Source organism: Felis catus, chromosome A2, assembly GCF_018350175.1.
Source record: "Felis catus isolate Fca126 chromosome A2, F.catus_Fca126_mat1.0, whole genome shotgun sequence".
In the NCBI taxonomy this organism is placed as follows: Eukaryota; Metazoa; Chordata; class Mammalia; order Carnivora; family Felidae; genus Felis; species Felis catus.
This window is the reverse complement of record NC_058369.1, coordinates 169027068-169042601: the sequence shown is the minus strand read 5'-3', so window position 1 is coordinate 169042601 and position 15534 is coordinate 169027068. Positions and strand designations below refer to the sequence as shown.

General features: G+C 45.0%; 1 protein-coding gene across 6 annotated transcripts in view; it reads right to left on the bottom strand.

Moving 5' to 3' along the window:
- Nucleotides 1-11742, bottom strand: part of DYNC2I1 (dynein 2 intermediate chain 1) — a 79886-nt gene extending 68144 nt beyond the window's left edge. For 3 of the 6 annotated variants that reach the window (XM_006929551.5, XM_003983271.6, XM_006929553.5), the window contains exons 1-4: nt 11612-11740; nt 4529-4582; nt 2953-3367; nt 11-102 (exon numbers count right to left, since the gene is read on the bottom strand). In XM_006929551.5, the coding sequence (XP_006929613.2) occupies nt 11-102; nt 2953-3367; nt 4529-4582; nt 11612-11626 (576 nt within the window). In that variant the 5' untranslated portion in view covers nt 11627-11740. Of the gene's footprint in view, nt 1-10; nt 103-2952; nt 3368-4528; nt 4583-11611 lie in introns of all 6 variants that reach the window. The other 3 variants (XM_019826089.3, XR_006594729.1, XM_006929552.5) reach the window with 2 other exon arrangements.
- Between the last annotated feature and the right edge of the window lie 3792 nt (nt 11743-15534).

The following is a 15534-nucleotide window of genomic DNA, read 5'->3' as shown; positions in this document are numbered from 1 at the left end:
TGGGGCCTACCTTTCTTTCTCGGTACCGCCTCTCCCTCTCTTCGTCCCCCCATTCAGAGCCTTCGTCTCTCCTCTCCTTCTCTTCCGCTCTTGCTTTGCTGCCTACAAAAATGGAACATATTTTCAACATTTCCAAACTTTCGCACATCAAAATGATCTTCTAATATCTTGCTGCAATCTCTACTGTACATATTACTTATTTATTACATATTAACACCTATGAAAGCAGATTCTTCAGTTAAAACACATCCTCCAGTATCAAGAATGGAAATTTCTAGGGGTGCCTGGTGGCTGAATCAGTTGAGTATCTGATTCTTGGTTTCAGCTCAGGTCATGATCCCACAGTTCATGATATCAAGCCCCACATTGGGCTCTGCGATAAGCACAAAACCTGTTTGGGATTCTCTCTCTCTCTCTCTCTCTCCCCCCCTCCCCCTCTCTCTCCCCCTCTCTCCCAGCTTCTCTCCTGCATGCACACACATGCACCCTCTCTCTCTCAAAAATAAGTAAGAAATTTTTTAAAAAGAATGGAAAGTTCTAGAATCTAAACTTAAAATGGGCTAAAGAGGGAAGTCACAATGCCAACTGCCAGGGAGGGAACCTGGAAAATATGAGACTAGCCCCGCTGGAAATTCAAGAGGGGCACCAGCCCAAATACACATGCCATCTAAGTTCCTGGTCACTGACAGAAGCACTCAGGGAAGCAAAGCCCAGTCCGTGGAGAAAAGCTGGGCCATCACCAAGTGCTTGGCTGCAAAGAAAGAAATGCCTGCCTCAGGGATGCCACGGGAACTGCACCAGCTCCACAACTCCTGCAGCCCACTGCCGAGGGCACAGTGGATGGGGGATGGGGAGGCCCCTGTGGTGAGGAGAACCCACCCCTACCCACAGTTTGAGGTCTCTCCCTGCTGGTCAAACTAGAGTTTCACTTTTGAATCTGTACAGACAACAAAAAACAGTCATTAGGCTTAAAATTAAGAGAATCACCATTTTAAAAGATGAGGACAAAATTAAACAGAGAACATGGAAAGAAAGTCCTTATGGAGCACTGATTGCTTTTCTAGGAGCCTGGAATACAAGAGATCCAAACAGGGTCAGGGAGACAGGTGTGGCATGCAGAGAGGGGCCGGGTTATGGGAGCCTGCAGGACAGAGTGGGGTCAGAGTGACTCCTGGGTTTTCCAACCCGAGGAAGGGAAGGGTGCAGCTGCATCAACTACAATGGGTAAGGCTTTGGGGAAGTAGGGTTTGTGGGGATTTGAGAAGCTCAGGTCAGGACCCATTATGTTTGCAACATCCATCAGATGTCAAAGGACACGAGGATGTGTAAGCCCAGAACTCAGGGAAGAAACCTAGCTGGGGACCAAAACTTGGAAATCAGGAACAGATGACACGTGTATAAAATCATGAGAAAGGATGCAGTCAGAGGGAGGGAGCAGATGAGGTGGCCCAAAGAGCAAGGCCACACTTCCCAGAAGAGGAGGCTCAGAGGAGATGGGAAGGGCCCGGAAATGCCAAGGAAGGGGAAGGAATGTCAAACAGTCTAATCGTATGATTACTCGTATCAATAATGCCTTGAAGAAATAAGGCCAGGTAGCAACCACAAAAGAGTGATGCGAGAACAAAAAAGATTTTATTAGAAATAAATACCAAGAGCATCAATATAATAATACTAAAAAGCAGCAACGGATAGGATAGTTGCTGTTAAACTTACCGAGTGGTGAACCCACTAACCCGTAAGCACACCCCTAGGTAGACCTCACCCAACAAAAATGCACTCATGCCTCGATAGCTGCATCGCTGCTGAGCTGTGTGCCGACACCTGAAGTGGCCCAGCAGAAGGCGACAGCGTGCAACATGAACAGGAATGAAGGGCCTGGGTGTCCATCCTTTTCGGAACCAGGATCTCCAGCCTTCCTGACGATTCTAACAATTCCTACACGTTCTTTAAATATATTCCTTTCTGTGGGGTGCCTGTGTGGCTCAGTCAGTTGAGCGTCTGTCTGTTGATTTTGGCTCAGGTCGTGATCTCATGGTTCGTGAGATCGAACCCCACCTCAGCCTCTGTGCTGACAGCGCGGAGACTGCTTAGGATTCTCTCTCTCTCTGTCCCTGCCCTGCTCGTGTGCACATGCTCCGTCTGTCAAAATAGATAAATGAACTTAAAAAAAAAAAAGATTTTAAAAAATAGTAATAAATATGTTCCTTTTTGTTTATGTCAGCTAGTTTAATTTAAAAAATACAATACTTCCATTTTAAGGCGGGGGGCATGCACCTTCGCCTTAGAATCCTGGGAATTTAGACAAAAACATTTAAATCTTACTTACAATAAAACTGACACTTTTGAGGTATTTTTATCAAAAAGCATTATTTTTGGGGCGCCTGGGTGGCTCAGTCGGTTAAGCGTCCGACTTCGGCTCAGGTCATGATCTCACGGTCCGTGAGTTCGAGCCCCGCGTCGGGCTCTGTGCTGACAGCTCGGAGCCTGGAGCCTGCTTCAGATTCTGTGTCTGCCTCTCTCTCTGACCCTCCCCTGTTCATGCTCTGTCTCTCTCTGTCTCAAAAATAAATAAACATTAAAAAAATAATTAATTAATTAAAAATAAATAAATAAATAAAAAGCACTATATTTGTTTATTTACAATGTAGACTCAGCTTTACTTGGGTGATCTAATGAGTTTCAAGAGTAAAACTCTAGCAAATGAGAAACTGTGTTACTCCTTTCACTGACTGAATGAGTTTTTAAAATATTGAAAAGAAAACAGTGAAAAGGACACACACACACCAGAGGCCTACGCCTTCAAGGCCCAAGCTCAGCCATCTAGAAAAGCACGAGAGGGAACACAATGATGAGTGAGCAACCGCTCCGAGGAAGCTCTTTTACGGAGAAATGTGGACAAGACACAGCGAACGGGGGGCTTGAAGCGGGGCCGCCTGCGGCAGAGACACGCACCTGCCCGCGCCCTGCGCTCCGCCGGCTCCGGGAGCTGCCAGCCCAGCAGGTTGTGCTGGGCCGTCTGCCTCAGCTCCTCCGTCCTCGCTCTGCGCTCTCTGTCCTTGTCCCTGTCTTTTCCTCGACTGTGAGACTTGTCTGCGTCCTGCTCTCGGTATTTCTCTTTGTGCCTTTCTCTGTCCCGGTCTCTGGAGTCCTTTTTCCTTTCCCTTGGCTTTTCTCGGTCTCTGTCCCCACGAGGGTTCTCTCTGGACGCGTGACCGTCTCTCTCAGCAGGCCTCTCTCTGTGCTTGGTGTCTCGGTCTGGGTCCCTATGCTTTTGCTCTTTGTCTTCAGGGAAGTCCACTTCTGACTCCTTACGAAGCTTCTTTTCTCTGTGCTTCTTATCTCCCTTGGGATTACCTGAGTGTGCGGCCTAAACCAAGAGAAAGAAAGCAGAATCCGGAATGTGAGTCCTGCTCATTGAGGTGTCTTCACACTAGCTTCCCCTGCTTTCCATCCCAGCAAGACGGGCCTGGAAGACGTGTCTCTGAGGCCACAGTAAGCGGAACGTGATGGAGCATTTCTACGACTGGCAACGGGCACCCGTTCACAAGGGACATTCACTTTTGCTGGCAAGTCAAATCTGAAATACTATACCGAACAGAAAGAAAAAGAAAGGCATACTGTAGCTGTGTCTTAAAGTCTCTGAGACAGCAACAGCCTGGGTCCCACTCGAAGAACAAGGACACTCTCCCTGATAAAACTCTCAGGAGGTCTCGATCTCAACCCATTAATCTTAAAGATAAAACCCCCAGTTATTTTACCAGCAAAAATGGGTTTCTTCAGGAACGGCAGAGAATTGCCGTCTGGGACAATTAAGCTGTGGCAAAACCACAGGTGATTCTGCAGAACAGAGGAGAGGAGGCTCTTTCACAGAGGAAAGGGGGAGCCGGGAGGGGGAGCCGGGAGGGGTGAACTGGGAGCCCGAAGTGTGGTGGCTGCTCGTGAGCTGAGCTGTCGCCAGGGGAGAAGGAGACCTTCCTTCCTCCTGCCGGGCTGGCAAAATAGTATCACGTGGAAGGTGCATCTCTTCCCGTCGGGTCTGCTGTGGACAGTGGAGGGGTGGTGCCTGAGCCCCCCCAGTGCAGGCCTCCCGACCCCCTTTTCCTTTAATTAATTTTCACAGCCCAAGCCCCTTCCACACACACCACACAGACACACACACGCACACACGTGCACACACAAATACACACATGCAAACATACCACACACACACACACACTCTCACAGAGAAACCACACAGACACATACGCACCCACAGTGTACACTAACACGTGCATGCACAGACACACACGGCACACGCCCTGAACCCTAACAGAAACCTGATGGGGCTGGTGGGACCCTGGGCTGGGCAACCCCGTTCCCCCCACAGTTCCAGAGCTATTAACCGTACAGCTTTATCTCTGAGTCGAGAATGCTTCTGAAATGAGCCACACATAAGCAAAGTTAGGCTGTGTTGAAAACCAAATAAAACTGTCCAAGAAACCATCCAAGGTCCAAAAGGACCCCAACCCAAATCTTTAAAACATGTTACCCAGAGGTGTTTTCTGAGGTCATCTGCTTTCCAAGTATCATCTTTCGTTCTTCTCTAAAAAGAAAATTATAAAGTTAGAATTTTTAAAGTTTAAAAAACTAATTTTGTCGCTCTAGTGAGCTGCTTTTTTATTAGGCCATGTAAGTCAATGGCAATTAGTCATTGACGTGCAAGAAATCACTACCTACTAGAAGGAAAGGCATTAGTAATACAGACTTTTAAAAAAATTACTCCTGGGGCACCTGGGTGGCTCAGTCGGATAAGCGTCTGACTTCGGCTCAGGTCATGATCTCACGGTTTGTGAGTTCGAGCCCCGCGTCGGGCTCTGTGCTGACAGCTCGGAGCCTGGAGCCTGCTTCAGATTCTGTGTCTCCCTCTCTCTCTGCCCCTTCCCCACTCATTCTCTCTCTCTCTGTCTCTCAGGAATAAATAAACATTAAAAAAAATTTTTTAAATTACTCCCTAGTCTAAATGTACCTATAAGCGATTATAGTATGTGTTCTTCTGGGTACTTCATAAGAGTAGGTAACACACACTCCCCACCTTTCCCCATCCCACCCAGTGCCCCGTGTCAATGTCTAGTCCCACTGCCCAACATTTCTAGCTGCCAATGGAGCAGTTTCCCCTGAAGTGTCCCTGCTTCCCCTGAAGTGTCCCTGTCTGGCAGGCTGCCCCTGTCAGGGGCTGAGCACACAGCAACATGACTCCTCCATAGGCCCATATACAGTTCACCTGCCACGTGCAAGACATACTTGAATAATGAAAGAAACTCATGAAGCAAATTGTTCAAGGATGTTTTCTGTAGACAACAAGAGAGATTTATCCAGATTATTTTATTTTCCCTTTGAGAAACACTGCTTTGAGGGTACAAAAAAAAGGTAAAATTTTTGTAAGGTCCAGATTTTTTTTAATTTTTTTTATTTTTAAGTTTATTTATTTTGAGAGAGAGAGAGCAGAGGAGGGGCAGAGAGAGAGGGAGAGAGAGAATCTCAGGCAGGCTCTGTGTGGTCAGAGTAGAGCCTGATGTGGGGCTCAAACCCACGAATCGTGAGATTGTGACCTGAGCTGAAACCAAGAGTCAGACGCTTAACCGACTGAGCCACCCAGGCACCCCTGTAAGGTTCAGATTCAAAGCTAATGTAGTACAAATGAAAAACGAATAGTTATTCATGGATAAGCCACCAAAAATCTTGGTGTCAAAATTAGGGAAATAGAAAAATCATTCACAATAGTTCATAAGTATGCTAATTAGAAATAAATACAAAGCAATCACTTTTAAGATTCTAGCCAAAGTATACTACAACCACAAAATGTACTGAGTTCCTTCTGGAGTGGATTGCAGATCAGCAGTGTAGGGAGAGGGTCAAAGAAAAACCACTGACAGCAGGGGGTAGCCGAGCTCCATTCCCACGGTGGGGGGTGGGGGGGGGGGGAGCTGGGAGCACTGAAAGGAGCAGCCAGGGCAGGGAAAATCACCCAGGGGTGGTCTGCGTAAATGCAGCCAGGCTGGCTGTGTCTGCAGGCAGGCAGCTGTGCAAGTCAGCAGCCTACCTTCCCACAGAGGCCTCATCCTTCCTGGATGGCTCTCAGGTCCTAGGGAGAAACACTCCTGGGTTGCAGACACACATGGACATCTCCAAGGGACAGAGGAAGGGTGCACAACTGCAAATGTACGAGAAGGGGAGGCAGGCCTATCCAAGTGCTGGCAAAATGACCATTCTTCCCACCGCCCTGAGCTTTGCCAGACAGCAGCCCCGGAGGGCTGGGCCACCACAGGGATGTGGCCTTAGGCTGCCAAGAGCCGCTAAATGTTAGGGCTCTTCATGCAGGAGAACCTCGTAAGTGGGTTAGTGAGGACCATTCTCAGAGAGCTCAGTGTACTTGCCCTAGAACATGCAGCCTTTCGAAAAACAGAATGAAATAGCCCCACACCTGTCTGAACAGTTAACAGCAGTTACCATTAAGTGAATGGCTGGAACATGGAGATTCCTAATTCATAACAACATTTAAAAGAAAGTAGAAATTTATTTTCTTCTAAGGATAACCTAAATATAAACATATATATCTACATATATATGTTTACACATTTCAAGCTATGATTAATAAATTTCATGACAATAATAAACTCACACATTACCAATTACTTGGTATGTAACAGAAAAATTTAGAAATTTCTAGAATTTTCATTGGGCACTGAAATAAATAAAAGTCATAAACACTGGAAGCAAGGCAAACTAAAGTGTTTTTAAAGAACCGTCACTGAAAACTGTCACTACCCTTATCAGGGTAGTCAGCAAACATGCCATTAAATTTTATTTTTCTAAGAATAACTACACAATACTGAACCCTGGTATGATCCTAGCAGAAATAAAGAACACAAAACTTGTAATGTTAGTGATAGCTATGATGTCAGCAAATAAACATACTGACACAAACCCGAAGAAGAGCTTGGTACATGGTAAAGTTACAATAAACAACATCAGGACGCCTGGGTGGCTCAGTCGGTTAAGCGTCTGACTTCAGCTCAGGTCATGATCTCGCTGTTTGTAAGTTCCAGCTCCACATCGGGCTCTGCACTGATGGTGTGGAGCCTGCTTGGGATTCTCTCTTTCCCTCTCTTTCTCTCTGTGCCCCTTCCCCACTTGCATTCTCTCTCAAAATAAATAAATTAAAAAAAAATTAAACAACATCAAAAAGTCCAGTACAATTTTATTCCAATCACTTCATGAAGGCTTTATCCTTCCCTTGACTTTATGGAACAAAATACGCTAATTCTTCAGCACTCTAATAATCACATGACTAAGTTCTAATAATCAGGAGATTAACTTCCTAAAAAGTTAATGACCAACTTGCAAATGAGAACCTAATATGGGTATTCAGGAGCTGCTTTTGCTACTTTGAAATGTTTATTTTACAAATATGTATTAGAAAACCCCCAAAATAATCCAAAGCAATGCAAAATGTGATCCACTAGGTGAACTATGTCATCCAAGATCACAGAAAGCCAGCGGAGAGAAAAGATCTAATAGGGAAATACATGTCTGACAATTAAATGTTTGGGGAAGTAAAGAGCCTGAGGAATCTCCATGCTCTGGAATCCTAACTCACTGGTTAAGAACAAGGGTTTTACAAACAATTCTGGGAAAGGACTCAGAGGGAACGAGCAAAGCAAACCCCTACTATTCAAAAAACTTAACTTTAATTAATCTGGTGCTTCATTCAAAAATATGAAAACTCAATCAGGCATTTGAGAAAAAAATGACATAAGAAAGAGAAGAATCAAGAAAAATAAACAAAGAAAATGACCCTGAAAGAAAAGACTTTTAACTCTAGGGAACAAACTGAGGTTTGACGGAGGGAGGTGGGTGAGGGATGTGCTAAATGGGTGATGGGCATTAAGGAGGGCACTTGTTGTAATGAGCACTGGGTGTTATATGTAAGTGAGAATCACTAAATTCTACTCCTGAAACCGATTCTGCACTGTATGCTAACTACCTTGAATTTAAATAAAATCTTGTAAGAAAAAAAAATAAAATGACCCAAAGAAAAAAAGAGAAATATTAATTAAAAAAAAAACAAAAACAAAGGGATACATGCCCCCCCCCCCAGTGTTCATAGCAGCATTATTTAAAATAGCCAAATTATGGAAACAGCCCAAGTATCTATTGATTGATGAACATGGGTGGGCGGGGGGGGGGGTGGCGCTGGGTGGCTCAGTAGGTTGAGCGTCAGACTTCGGCTCAGGTCATGATCTCACAGTTTGTGAGTTCAAGCCCCACATTGGGCTCTGTGCTGACAGCTCAGAGCCCGGAGCCTGCTTTGGATTCTGTGTCTCCCTCTCTCTCTGCTCCTCCCCTGCTCATGTTCTCTCTCTCTCTCTCTCTCTCTCTCTCTCTCTCTGTCTTTCTCTGTCAAAAAGAAACATTAAAAAAAGTTTAAAAAGAAAAAATGTATACGTATGCAATAGAATATTACTCAGCCATAAAAAAAATATAATCTTGCCATTTGCAAGGACATGAATGGAACTACAGAGTATTATGCTAAGTGAAATAAGTCAGTCAGGGAAAGACAAATTCCATATAATTTCACTCATATGTGGAATTTAGGAAACAAAACAAATGAGCAAAAGGGGAAAAAAGAGAGAGAAATCAAGAAACACTCTAACTTACAAAGAACAAACTGATAGCAGGAGGGAGGGGTGGGGGGGATGGGTGAAACAGGTGACAGGGATTAAGAAGTGTGCTTGTCTTAATGAGCATTCAGTAATTTATGAAATTGTTAAATCACTATATTGTACACTAGAAGTTAATATAACACTGTATGTTAACTCTATGGGAATTAAATTTTTTATTTTTTTTTTTTAGTTTTAAAAAATTTAAAAAAGCTTCCTGCACTTGCCCCAAGGGGCGACCATGCTCCCTATCCCTTTACTTGTAACAAGTAATATAAGTTCTTTGCTTTAAAAAAATTTTTTTTCAACGTTTATTTATTTTTGGGACAGAGAGAGACAGAGCATGAACGGGGGAGGGGCAGAGAGAGAGGGAGACACAGAATCGGAAACAGGCTCCAGGCTCCGAGCCGTCAGCCCAGAGCCTGACGCGGGGCTCGAACTCACGGACCGCGAGATCGTGACCTGGCTGAAGTCGGACGCTTAACCGACTGCGCCACCCAGGCGCCCCTAAAAGTTCTTTGCTTTAAAAATTAATTAATTAATTAAATTAGATTTAACAATTAAGTAGATGGAGTCAACATTAAAGTTGCAGAAACCAGAATATAGAAAACATAAAGTCAAGGAGATGGGAAATATGTGCCACGAATTCAACATCTAACAGCTAAATCAGAGTTCCAGAGAGAACGGAGAAAACAGAAAGAAGTAAATACAGAATAGAAAAAAATGTCCTGGGGGCACCTGGGTAGCTCAGTTAAGCAACTGGCTCTCAATTTCAACTCAGGTCATCATCTCATGGTTTGTAATATCAAGCCCCGTGTCAGGCTCTGCACTGACAGCAAGGAGCCTGCTTGGGATTTGCTCTCTGCCCCTCCCTTACGTGAGCACACGCATTCTCTCTCTCAAAAATGAATGAAATATTAAAAAAGAAAGAAAGAAAAAAGTGTCCTAGAAGTAAAGGTAGACCTGAGTTTTCATTCTGACAGGGAAAATCAAATGTCAAAAATAATGAATGAAAAAAAGACCCACAATAAACACATTGCCATATATGCTCAGAACACCACAAATATCCTAAATCTTCTGGAAAGAAAGAAAATGTTACTTACAAAAATATCTCATCAGCCAAACTGGTTGCTAGAAGGTGAAAGCAGAATGCCTTCAAAGTCCCAGGGAAATTAATTCTGATCCTAGAATTCTATGCTAGGCTAAAGTCTCAAACAAGTGTATCAGTATACTAAAGACTTTCTTCCTACATACTCTCATTTAAAAAGGTAGTTGAGGATTTACTCCAGGGGAGAAAGGGGGATTTCAAGAAAGCTGATGACACTGGATCCAAAAAAACAGTAGACCTAACCCAGAATTACACATAAAAGAAATTCCCAGACAATAGCTCTAAAAAGGTCTAGAAAAAAATTAGCCGTGATTAGAACAGAAGTCAGAGAACTCTGAGAAGAATCTTTTACAGCAGATTTTATTAAACAGATAATATGACTGATTAATAAGCTAAAATATGTAAGTGGTAAGGTTAAGAAAAAGGGGATATGTTCTTTTTTGCCAAAGAGAAGGCAAATACAAATTACAGGAAAACCAAAGAACCATTTAAGAAAGACATGCTCCAAATATGAAGTAAACTACGTGTGGTACAATTAATTGAAAGTAAGAAAATATGATCTAGTGACTCTGATGCCAGGAACATAGTTCCTTGAGCAGCAGGAGTTGAGGGATACACGACTGTATTTTCTCTGTTGGTGCATTCACATTACTAAGTTCTACAGTAAATACTACTCATGTATTAATCATGTATTACAGTGTGGATTGGTTTTCTATTTCAAAATCAACCTACAAACAAATCAGAGAATGTAGGTTAAGAATGACTTATGAAAATATAAGAGAATGGTATGGAAGATGACAGGGGTCAGGAATTTGGTGGACTTTAAAATAGATGGAGGGTAGCATAGGATACTAACTTCCTAATCCTAACCAATGGAAAGTTAAAAGATACTATCTAAAGTTGACATAACACAAAATAGATATAAAGAATACTAGTTAAGGTGTGCCTGGGTGGCTCAGTCGGTTGAGCCTCCGACTTCAGCTCAGGTCATGATCTCCCAGCTGACGAGTTCGAGCCCTGCGTCGGGCTCTGTGCTGACAGCTCAGAGCCTGGAGCCTGCTTCCGATTCTGTGTCTCCCTCTCTCTCTGCCTCTCCCCCGCTTTTGCTGTCTCTCTCTCTCTCTCTCTGTCTCAAAAATAAAGATAAACATTAAAAAAAATTTTTTAAGCATATTAGTTAACATTGCAGAAGTAAATGATAAAGGCAAAAAAATAAGAGAAAGAAGGAAAAGTAGGAAATGCATGCAAACTAAAACCCTCATCTTTTACTGTTCAGGAATCAATACACGAGAAAAATAAAATTTACCGAGTGTTAGTAACACTGTTTTAAGCACCTTTCTAAGCACTTTTATTACAAAATCCCATTGGCTCCTCATAAACACCTATGAAGTTGCTATTATTAACGTCCCAACTTTATGAACTACAAAATAAGACCTGTTAAGTCATTTTCTAGACATCATGCAAGGAAGTAGAGAAGCCAGAATTCAAACTCCAGCCACTTCACTGCATTCCCGCCCTCGGAAGCTGGGCGCGACGCAGGTCAGAGGAAGAGGGGATGAACCCCCGCAGAGCAACACCGTCCCATCACTCAAGAGTCCACCGCTCTGTACTTCCATCCGTCCACGCCACCACCTGGCTCCCGACGACGGGCACACCCTGCCACAGCCCCCCCTGGACCAACTCCTACAACACCCAACACGCGACGCGACCGCGGCGGGAGGGAGGCCGGGACGCCGACAACCCTGCGCTCCGGGCCCACGGGCGACCCCGGGACCTGCCCCGCGAGCCTCCCGCTCGCACCCACCTTCCCGGGCTCCATCGCCGCTCGCAGGCCGCGGCTGCGGGGCCGGCGTCCCCGGCTCCTAGCAACTGGCAGGCGCGAGCAACCGAGCGCCGAACGACCGCTGTCCCGGCATGCCGCGCGCCTGCTCCTAGCGTGCTTGCGCTCTTCCGGCCCCTAGCCCTTGGCAGGCACGAGCAGAAGAGCGCCGGGCCACCGCTATCCCAGAACGCCCCGCGGCCGTTCCCGGAGCGCCTGTGCCTCCCCGGCGCCTAGCAACTGACAGGCAGAAGCAGCAGAGGGCCGAGCGATCGCTGGCCCGTCTGACGTCCACTCCCCACCCCACCCCCCGCCCCTGCAACCCGGGCCTCGCCCCGTGATGCGTTAAGGAAGGGGCCGAAGCCGGGGTCCCCTGCCTGGTCAGCGTCCGGTTGGGTGGGGGGGCGCGGGCCTTGGCGCGGGGACTAAACTGGGCTGACCCTCCGGCCAGGCTGGGAGGACTGGAGCTGAGCCGGGTCACTGGACATCCGGAGCTACAACGAGGAAACTGAGGCATGGCTGCTGAGCCGACTGCGGCTTAACCGGCTAAACTCAATCTTCTGGGGTCTTTTATCCTCAGAGCCCACCGACCAGGTGCCTGGAGGGCGGTATTCTCGGGTCCTGAAACTGCATCAGGAAGCAATCTCACGTCCCACCTCTTAAAAGCAAGAAAATTAAGCACCCCGAAATTCGACTTAGCAAATGTACAGATTAGAGAAGAGCTTTTCATCTGTGTATGAAGGTTTTGCACCTTAGAAATTATTTTCCCATATATATCATTTGATATTACACACCCTGTAAGATACTCGGAATCATAAAGTATTTGAAAATGTAATTGTTGAAAGAATGATTTTTTATAAAAGACAAGGGACAAGAACTGAAACATTAAGACAAATATTCTTCATCTCAGACTTATTTTATCAGACTTATTTTCTTTGAAACTTACTATAAAAGCCGATCTTAAACATTCAAGACTGAAGAGGGATGGTCCAATTCCAGTGATGCAGGTTATAACTGATGTTTAGCTGTGTTTTCACAAACTGTTTTGGATTTGTTTAGTATGCAAATGTAACTAAGAAAGGATTCCACTTGGGGCACCTGAGTGGCTCAGTGGGTTAAGTGGCTGACGGGTCATGATCTCACAGTTTGTGAGTTCAAGCCCCACATTGGGCTCTGTGCTGACAGCTCAGAGCCTGGAGCCTGGTTTGGATTCTGTGTCTCCCTCCCTCTCTGCCCCTCCCCTGCTCATGCTCTGTCTCTGTCTCTCAGAAATAATAAATAAAACATTTTTTAAAAAAGAAAGAAAAGATTCCACTCATGTTTTCATGCACACAACGCTCTCAAATCATGTGTTAAGAAGTACCTCAGTGAGCATGTTATTAATAGTCTGTGCTTGTGATATCATGCTTTCCCGTAAATACAAAATTTGTTTAGCAGATGTCGTATTATTGAACCACATACTGTTAGGAACCAGCTTACAGTTTTATGGATCTATCTACTTTGTTCCAGCCATTTACCAGGCTTTTTGCCTTAGAGAAATTTATAACAGATCCCAAAAGCCTTTTCTATTTAATTGTACTCTGGTCTGGGCATATCACTACTACCTTTTTCATTTTCACTCATTAGCACTTAGGAAGAACATAACACAAAAGGAAGGTGGGAAAGGCAGTCTCAGTGGTACCAATGATATATTTAGGAATTGCTCTGAGTGAGGCACCAAACTAAAACTTTCCATTTCACCATTCACTTAATTCTCGTGGCATCCCCGTGAGGTAGGCATGTTACCGTTTGTCCGATGAGGAGACTGAAGGCCACAAAGGTTAACTGACTTGACCGAATTCACAAAGCCAGGCTGGTGGATAGTCAGATGCCAGAGTCCATTCTCTTAACCACTGTGTCACTCTTTGTAAGCCAAGAACACAGCTGATTCTGGAACAGCTTCAGATTCTGTTGAACATCAGGATAAAGCACAGCCACAGCATTAGACAAAGTCGTGCACACCGCGCGACCAACCTGGATGTGGCCCTTAAGCCCTTCTCCGTCACCCCCCAAGTGAAACCAGACTCACGATAATCCTGTGTGGACTCTGCCCCTTATTTCCCCACAGCTCCCTTTGCAGCTCACTCCCTGCTTCCATCTCCACCTTGGCTGTCTTTCCAGACTACACTCCTTCATCAGCAAACAGAATGACCGAGAGCTCCCCAGATGCACCATATTCACAGGCTTGGCAAATGTTGTCTCCTCTCTCACACTCTCCCCACCGCATTTGCCGAATAAGGGGCTATAGCGGGAGCGAAAACAGTCTTTCTCTCCTCAGACTTCCTAAAATAATCATTTTCTACGTAACTCATTGGACGCGCAGTTACCTTTCATATAATCTTTCTTTTATTGTGTTCATTCAATAGATGCCTTCCTAAGTTCACTTGATGACCTGGGAAGTGACAGAGGGCTAGGGATAGAAAGCTACATAAACACTCTCTGCACCTCTAGGAGCTGGTGATTGGTGACTACTAGGACAAACAAACAGCTGTTAGATAATATGAACCCATGAGAGCTACTGCTAAAAGGCAGTGAGCGAGGAGCTGACAGCTGGCTGTCTGGAAGAAAGGACTGAGGTTGGGAAGGGCACAACTTCCCAGGAAGAGAGGCTGGGAAAGAACATCTTGAGGGGAACACAAATATGGGGACAAGCACAAAGAGAAGGCGGCTTTGGAGGCTTCTGGGAAATATAGAAACGGTACCTGTAACAGTGCTGTCCAGTAGAAATAGAATGTGAGCCACATAAAACATTATCCAGCAAAAGAAAGAGGTGAAATCAAAGTTAATAATGTATTTAACCCAATACATACAAAATGCTATCATTTTATCATATGTATTTAAACGTTATTTTACATTTTTCTTACACTGTCTTCAAAACCCAGTGTATATTTTACACTTACAGCACACGTCCGTTCAGACCAGCCACATTTCACGTGCTCGCCCCATGTGGCGAGCGGCCTCGGTGTGGAGCGGACCAGGTCTCTAGCAAAGGTATGTGTGGGGGTGGCAGGGGGCATGGGGTGGCGTGAGATGGTCAGAGAGGAGGTTGGAAAGGGAACATGGCCAGGTGGTGAGGGGCCTTGAATGGCATGACGTGAAGATTTAAAGCATTGTTGGGCAATGGTAAGTCATTAAAATTAGGACCAGAATGCTGAAGGAAAGGTGGGCTGGAGATGAGTGGAAGCCAGGAGTGGGCTTTGTGGGGCTCTGCATACTGTGAAGCCTCATTGCACAAAGCTGCTTTTCTGCCCCTTTCCCCAGCCAGCTTTGCCTCAATCCCCCTGGAGCCTTCACTGCAGCAACCCTGCACAGATCCTCCCCTGCTCACACTCGGTCCAAATGGTTTGTGACAGTTCTACTGCATCCACTTTTCTAGAATTTGAACACATGTGTCCATCTCCCTCACTAGACTGTAAACCAACTTGTAATTCCAGGTTATGATAAAAACAAAACATTTCTTCAGTTATAAGCAGCTTTGTTACAGAAGTCAAGAACTTTCCTGTCCCAAACTCATTGGTTTTCCAGGTCAGCTAAATTTGGTGTCACTGTAACGTCTGTGTATGTGGGTATGATACAAAACCTACCTATGAGTTAATTTATGTGCTAATGTGCTAGTGAGAAGTCTGATCAGCCTCTCACTGGCTGTGTGAACCTGGGCAGTTTATTTTACTACCTATGCCTCAGTTAGCTCTTCAGTAAAATGGGTATTATAAGGTGCCTAACTCTGTAGAGCAGTCGTGAGGATTACATGAGCAATTGTGCAAAGTACCCAGAACATCGCCTGTGGCAAACTAAGCCCACAGTGTTAGCTATTAACAAGTTTATTATTGTTATATGTTAGCACCTAAATTATAAGCATTTAGGGCAGA